The sequence below is a fragment of the Nannospalax galili genome, unplaced genomic scaffold (genome assembly GCF_000622305.1).
Source record: "Nannospalax galili isolate Female #2095 unplaced genomic scaffold, S.galili_v1.0 scaffold171, whole genome shotgun sequence".
Taxonomy (NCBI): Eukaryota; Metazoa; Chordata; class Mammalia; order Rodentia; family Spalacidae; genus Nannospalax; species Nannospalax galili.
In genome coordinates, this window is record NW_008329362.1 from 1,783,476 (window position 1) to 1,791,822 (window position 8,347).

At 38.3% G+C, this 8,347-nt stretch overlaps 1 protein-coding gene across 1 annotated transcript in view; it reads right to left on the bottom strand.

Annotated features, from left to right (window-relative positions):
* Cftr (CF transmembrane conductance regulator) overlaps window positions 1-8,347 on the bottom strand; it is a gene marked incomplete at its 5' end in the record, with an annotated part of 143,142 nt that overhangs the window by 117,857 nt on the left and 16,938 nt on the right. The window contains 3 exons of the mRNA XM_008837214.2: window positions 660-823; window positions 1,693-1,782; window positions 4,002-4,217. Coding sequence (XP_008835436.1) covers window positions 660-823; window positions 1,693-1,782; window positions 4,002-4,217 — 470 coding nt within the window. The remainder of the gene's footprint in view (window positions 1-659; window positions 824-1,692; window positions 1,783-4,001; window positions 4,218-8,347) is intronic.

Sequence of the window (8,347 nt, forward strand, 5' to 3'; positions counted from 1 at the left end):
ATGTAGACCAGGCTGGCCTCAAACTCACAAAGATCCGCCTGCCTCTGCCTCCCAAGTGCTAGGATTAAAGGCGTGCGCCACCATACCTGGCAATTATTTCCATTTTATGAACCAAATAAAAAAAGTTTAAATATAGACCTATTTGAACTCCAAATTTTGTAGGTTTCTGTCACATTCTAGCTGACAAACACTAATCCTATGGCATAAGCAGTGACTCAAAAACTGATTCATTCTATAATAAAAAGCAAGTAAAGCTTTGGTGTAGTAACCCACAAGCCAGAGTGGAAAAAGCTAATAAGCTCCATATAAAATTTAGGCACTCTTTCCAATTCATTTAGATGTTCTATCTACTTAATTTTATGAACTCTAAAAGTGCACAAAATACTTTTTTAAATTCAATTATAAAAATGTAAACAAAGTAGTCAATGTTATAAAATTTTAAAAATATACTGAACTTTCAAATATTTATAAAGAAATTCTATAGACCAAGAGCAAAAAGAATCCTTTTAATATAGGAAATATTATTTATACAATTAAAAGAATCCCTTTTTAGTGATATCCCATAGTTTTCAGGTCAGAGTGTAGTGAAAGCGGGGTGTGGCAACAGGCTATTTGGAAACCTGATTTAAATCCCTTCAAGCTATGACAAAGAATGCTACCTGTACTTCACCATCATCCTCCCTAAGACAGCTTGAAAAAAGACGAGGATTATCAGTAAGCCAAGGCCACAGAAGGCGGAGAATTGTAACAAGTCCCAGAGAAGCCCCATCAGAAGAGCCACTTGTAAAGGAGCGATCCATACAAAATGTGCCAAAGCAAGTCCCTGCAAAATAAAAGCACAGAGAAAACAGTGACATGTTATCTTCCACCCTCGAAAACCAAGCAAAGCAGCATATATGGAAGAAAATAAGCACTAAGAGCTTATCCAACCAAACATTCATGGTTCTGAGCACATTAAAATTTAGATGTTCCTGACGTGGCACCCACAGCAATGGACTTGGTCAAGGTATAGACCACATTTTCCCAGGGAACAAATTTCAAGTCACTGAATGTCAAAATATGTTTTCGTTCAGTAGAACTGAGATTGGATATTATAAAAATCATGTCTAGAATTTATTTTAAATAACATCCTTTTAAGTTAAAGCCACAGCCCTCATATAGAACATGTGAGAGCAAAGGATTCCTCAGAGGGTCAATCCATATGAACCTGTACATCTCAATATCTGATGCTCAATTCACTTATTATTTATTTATAAATATATTTAGCATTTGCTAAGCTAAATACTGAAAATACAAAGATAAACTAAACACAGTATCTGTCCTCAAAGACCTTGACTTTATTTGTCATATAAGACAGTACAGGACAAGGATTGCTCAGAGTATCATATTTAGCCAAAGTAAATAACAACTTTAAAGTAGTTTATTAAAAGGAAGCAAAGTCCGATAAGGATTAAGGAATGAAAAATCTTATTAAGAGCAAGCTGAGGTGTGTTTGAGCTGGGCAGCTCTACCTGGCCTCAGAATGCTACTCTGCTACAAGATTTAGCTTTCTCAGCTTCCAGAAATAGGCAAAGTAGGAACAGGTAAGACTTTGTGACTTATTAACATTATCTGATGGAGGAAAAAAATATTCCTTTGGGGTTGTTTGATTTCTAATATTACACATAAAACATTTAATCAATAGATACCTACTTCATCAAATTTGTTCAGGTTGTTGGAAAGAAGACTAACAAGTTGTCCAATACTAATTTTATCAAGAACACGGCTTGACAGCTTTAAAGTCTGAAAGAAAAATGGGAAGTTATATGATATCAAAAAACAAAAATCAAATATATTCATTAAGTTACACTATAATAAAGCTGAGGAAACCAATGACTGCATGTATCTTAAATGAAGGCAGTCAGCATTGTTTTATATTAGTTCGAAATCTTCTCAGATGTATTACTTATAAGTATTTTTCTTAACAGCAAATATAATGACACAACTGTTATATTTTTGGTTTTTGTCTTTTATGATTTTGCATGATTAAATTATTTAACTATCCATTTGCAAAATATGAGGAGTCTTTTCTTTTGAAAATTTCATGTATGTATACTGGTTGAGTCTTTTGTTTGGGTTTGGGGATTTGTTTTGTTTGTGCTTTTGTTTTAAAATATGGAACCAAATATTATTCTGATTCAGGTAGCCCAGATTCAGAAAACAAATACTACATGCTCCTCCTTGATGTTGATCTTACCATGAATTTTTACAGTAGTATGCCAGAAAGATAGAAAAGGGCCGTTAGAGGGAGAGAGGGAGGGTATCAGAATACAGCAGACATGAAGATGGAGGCCTGAGGTGGGAGGATCCTGGGGGCAGAAACATCTATGCAAGGAGAGAGGTGAGAGGATACGGAAGAGGAGGAAGGAGGTTAATCAAAACTAAGGATATATGAAAAAGTCATAAGGAAACCTACTTTACTTTTAAAAATGCAATCTAAGAGTTAAATAGAGGTACCATCCATAGACAATACTCCTCCCAGAAGCCATAGGTTAATAAACAGAAGTCCCAGTGCCAAGTATGAGATGATTTCCTAGGAGTGGTTGACCATGAAGGCCCTAGGAGCCCCGAAAACAACTCAGGCACTTGCCATTGCTCTTGGTTGCCTGTCAGACTCTGAAGTAAGACCCTTTTGCTGAAGAAACTACACAGTGTTGCCACAGAACATAGAGAAATCAAGCTGGAGTTGAACTAGAAGCTTCCTCTCTACTGGCTAGTAGTAACAGTAGGGAAGAAAAAGCATCAAGAGTTTTATCCAGCTGTGACGCTTGTAAGCTATAACGACCTATTAAGCAAGATGTGCCCAGCATGGCTAGGGGATAACCAAGTACTTTCTAATTGGATTTACAGCCTGCTCCACAAAAGGAAGCTCATGTCTGGTTCTGTAAACCTGATGAAGAGCCTGTAGCTGGAGAGGTCATAGGATCCTACTACTGCTATTCTGCCAAATAGTCATGGTGTCAAACTGCCTTCTAAACACTTGCTTATACATTGATAATGCTGTGCCCAATCTTCATCAACAAACTTCTTACTGCAGCAAATGGCAGTTAATGCAGAAACTGGTAACTGCCCAAGTATGGAGAACAAGTGGGTGGAATGCTCAGTCCTAAATGGAACAGGCTCAGAGAACAATCACTGAAGAGAGGACAGAAAGAATGTAAGAGCCAAGGGTGGGGGCGATGTGCAGCAAAATGATGTCTTCTGTATATCACACATCAACTGTGGTTATCTGCACAAGACCTGCTCAAGACTGTGTACATTTCCTGATTAATAAAGAAGGGGCCAATGAGGCCCCACCCTCAAGAGGGACTTTTGGCAATTAATGGCTGTTGGAGAGGGGGAGCATTTTTTTCTTCAGTGCTGCAGCCATTTGCTCCACTAAACGGTATAGCCCTCTCTCTACTAAATAAAATCCCACCCATTCTCATACAAGTAACTCATAAACTCAGTGGGCCACACACAAGACAGAAAAGTAGGAGGGGTTCTTAGTAGGACGAGTTCCAGTAGGACAAGGAGAATGATAGAGAGAAATGAAATATAAAATGGATAAATCAATACAGGCAATTTATATAAGGTGCTTAATAGCCATCAACTGAAGCCAGTTAAATTATCAAAGATAACTCAGAACACTTCTTCTTCCTGCCATTTCTAGCCCTGTGATATCGAAATCAGTTTTAGTACTTCTCCCCTCCTTATACCAGCTCACACCTTTTAGGATAATGAGCCATGCAGAATACCAGCTCAGCTTTTAAGATAATATGCCATGCAGAATACCACCTCACAGCTTTTAGGATAATATACCATGCAGAATACCAGCTCACAGCTTTTAGGATAATATGCCATGCAGAATGCCTGGGGACTGAGCAGGGTAGCAACAATGGCAACAAACTTGCCTGCCATATGCAACACCCTGTGTTCAATCTCCAGCACTGAGATAACAAAACAAAACCCAGAAGCATTACCTTCTTATAAATCAAGCTAAACATAGCTACTCTCATCTGCATTCCAATGCGGTGAAGACCAAAAACAGCTGGATGCAGAAGCAGTGTCCTAACAATGAAGAGCAGGCATAAGCCTATCCCGAGGTAAATGGCAATGGAGCGTTCCACCTTGTTATCTGGATCATAGGAAGCTATGATTCTTCCCAGCAAGAGGGGCTGGACAGCCTTGGTGACTTCCTGCAGAAGAAAAACAAAAGTTAAATTTCATTTCCCACCTAAAACGTCCTCACAATTTCAACACAAGAAGTTTCATCTTTACAGGAGGTCTTAAAATGAATTTACCAAGTGGATCGAACCATGTATGAAACCTCTGACACTATCTTTAATTTGTGGCTATTCTGAAAAATATTTGGTTATTGGTTACAGCAAAATTCATTTGGAGATAAGTTTATGTGTAAAGATATCACTAAAAAAATGAATATTAGCCATAAAGCATAGTTGTACTTTCTGCAATGGTGCATTAATTAGTAGCACCTATATGGCACTAAACAGTTTCTAAAATATTGCCAAGTTGATTTTATAATAACTTTCGGAGTTAGAAAAGGGCGTCTAATGACATCTTCTTCTGACTTTCACAGGCATTGCATGACACAGGCGCACTACAGGCATGCAGGCAACACACCCATACACATAAAATAAAAATAATAATTTTTTTAAAACTCAATGAAAGAGATCTTGCTAGAGACTATATAAAATATCATATTACAGAAAAAATATTTAACTATTCCTAAGAAGTGATTCTTATCTATGGAATAGTAAAAAGAACACCCTAAAAATGAGAGAGAACTATTTGGGCAACTGAGCTTCAAGAAAGAAATTTTTAAGTTAATAACTATGGGCTTATATAAATTTTTCTTTTGTTGAGTAGTTTGAACTAAACATCCTGCTGTAAGATTGTCATTATGTTTTTCTATAACCTGTCATGTTTATCATAACACTTATTTGTTGAATTAATTGGTTGTAACTTATAATAAAATGATTACAATTTGTATTAGCCTGAATGAAATGCTCATTTTCATGTTGTTACTACTGAGATAGCTATCATCTTGCCTTGACTAAAATAGCACGGCATGCTCATCCTTTGAACAACAGAGATTATTTCACAAAGACATTGGTAGTATTACTCTGGCAGGCACAGGATAAGTTCATAGACTATAATGCAGCTTATTTTGGTTGAAAATTCCTGTGTTAGGACCATCTGTAAATCTCAACATAAATCTCATTCCTGCGTAGAGCTGTTATCTATCGGTCAAGGACAGAACCAACATTTCCAGCCTCCCTCCTCCTCTATAGTTTTCCCTAATCTGTTTTATGCAGCATGTTCTCTACTATTTACAATGGAACCATTCATAGACACCACCTGACATTTTTTTAATGTGGAAAAGAAAACAATGGTAACTAATACCTAGCTTAATCTACAAAATCCAGTTCTTTTCAATACCACCACTGGAGAGACACAGTCCTGTATTCTTAATACATGAAAGCTTCATACACTCTGTGGCTCAGACTGCTTTCAGAGACACAAAGTTCCCTGATTTGCACCACATGAAATAGTACATACAGACAGGATTGCATGTAATGGGGAGGGTGTAAAGCTATTTTAAATAAGGTAATAGTCAATAAAATGTTTTATTACCTTTATCAGACATAAATCAAATAGAATCTACTTAATGATGCCCTTGGATAATAAAAGAAGCTCAGTATCCATGTTTATGCCAACGTAAACACTGAATTCAGGGTCATGAAATTCATATCCAGTGTATTAACTAGATATCTGTGTAATAACTATATATCTGAAACATCTCACACACTTTTGCTTTCTGGACCATTTCCTTCATTAATAAACAGATCTGGTGAGCTAGACAATCCTCTCCTGTAACATCCCTGATAATATGATCTGAGTTCAGGGACAATTACCTTGGGTAATTGTCCTGCTCTCTATCTTTCCACAACTATGGATCTTTTATACTCAGAAATATAAAGATCAAAACAACTTGAGTTCAAAAGCCCATCTGGAGCCAGGTGTTCTGGCACCTGCCTATAATCTTAACTTGGGAGGCAGAGACAGAAGGATTACAAATTCAAGGCCTGTCTGCATACACCGCCTCCCAACTAAAAGACCATCTGAGAAAGTGATCAGTTTTGAAAATAGTTAAAGGTACTCGACTTATGGTGGGAGTAATTTTAGGTCTCAATTTAGGCCACCAGCCTTTCAGGAAAGTTTAAAAATAATAGATACGAGATATACCTCACCTATAAAAGGACTTTCCAGACCAGATCTCAGAGTCACTGTAGATAAATATAAATAATTTCAACCACTTCCATTGTACCTGCAAATAAACTCAGATGCTTCTAGAGACCAGGGTATTCAAACCATAAAAGAAAGTACAGACGAAAATAGGAGGTAGACTCAGGTTTGCAGTTAAATTCCATGGACTAATTCATGACCAAAAAATACAAGTTCAGGGGCTGGGAATTTAGTTCAAAAAATATAAATTCATGGTCTTAGAATTTAGCTCAGTGGTAGAGTGCATGTGAGGCCCTGTATTTAATTAATTATGATTCAGGATCAAAGCATGTTTTTTGTTTCTAATATAAATAGAATAAGTTGAAATTTACTAAGAGTTACTTGTTTTGTCTTGGGAAGCCACCAAATAATACTATTGATATCAATCACTTGTTTTAAACACATTTTGTATGTCTTTACTTCAAGAATAATAGGAAAAGTAACATTGAGAAATCAATCCATTAACAGAACATCAATATTCTGACAATTTGTGATTGTCATAGAACCAACAGAAAAACCAAATATGATAAACCTTAGTATGTATATTTGATAGTTTCTAATAAAATTCAATATAAACATTCTTCCTTAACCCAAGAAAGAATTTCTCCCTCAAAATTCAACAACTAAAGCCATAATTAATAAACATAACACCTAGAGTCAGATAAACAATAATATTGGCTATTGTGACCACTTACTCTTCTGGAACTTCTAGCTAAGGTAAACTAATAAGAAAAATGATTGACATGAATATCAGAAAGAAAAAGTAAAAAGTATCATTATCAATATGGCATATAATTGTCTATATAATTTAAATGACTCCAGAGGTTAACAAGTATATAAAAACTAACTACTAGGTAAAACAATATTAGAAATATTATGGTTTTGGCTAATGTATTTTATAAGATTAAGGCAGCCTGCCCTCACCTCCCTCTGCTTCCCTGGGCTGCATGGCCAGCCAGCCTCTTTCCTGGATGCTGGGGCTGACCTCTCCACCCAGGGCCACTACTGCTGCCTGATCCCTAGCATCCAGATGGACCCAGGCTTTCTCAAGGTCCCCGGGAGCCCTCTGGGCCTGGGTCTGCCATCACCTCCCTCTTCTTCCTTGGGCCTGCACGACCCACCAGGCCTCTCTCCTGGGTAAGTTGTTGGCGCCCTCCATGCCTTAACTCCCCCCAGCCTCATTCATCCTCCCATCTCCCCCACACGTCTGATCCTTTGCATCCAGATGACCCAGTTCCTTCTTGTGGTCCCCAAGAGCCCTCTGGCCCGGGCACCCTCACCTCCCTCTGCTTCCCTGGGCTGCACAACCCAGCAGCCTCTCTCACAGGAGCCCTCTGGGCTTGGTCCCCCCTCACCACCTTCTACTTCCCTGGGCTGCACAACCCTCCAGCCTCTTTCCTGGACACAGGGGCTGACCTCTCGGCTTCCTGATTATTTGCATCCAGAGCACCAGGTTCCTCAGTGCAGTCCCCAGGAGCCCTTGGGGCCTCTTCCCGCCCCCATCTCCCTTTGCATCTCTCGGTGGCATGGCCACCAGCTGCCCTAGACCAGCATCTTTCCTGGACCCGGCTCCCAGGCCAGTCCAATCCCCAAATTCCTAAGGCAAAAATCTTTCCTGGAGGGATCCACACCTTAGAAGAAAGCGTGAGAGCATCTGATCCTCATCTGACTTTGGCCTCTGTGGGAGCTCCTGAAGACAAAAGCAATCTGGCCATGCCAATATAAATCAAAAGAGAGAACTGGAAGTTTAGAGGAACTAGTTTTTCATGCCCAAAAAGTAAACCACAAAGGCACATACAGTTTACAAAAAGAAGCAGACCTAAACTTGAGGCTGGAGTCTCACACAAGAATGAGAAACTACGAAAGAAATTCACATGTCAAAATCCCAGAGAAAAAATAACATGAAAAACCAAAATAATATATCCCCACCAAATACCAATAGTCCTCTAAAGGAGTACAATGAGAACCCCCTAGAGATAACACAGGACATGGAATTGAAAAGAACAATTATAAACGTGAT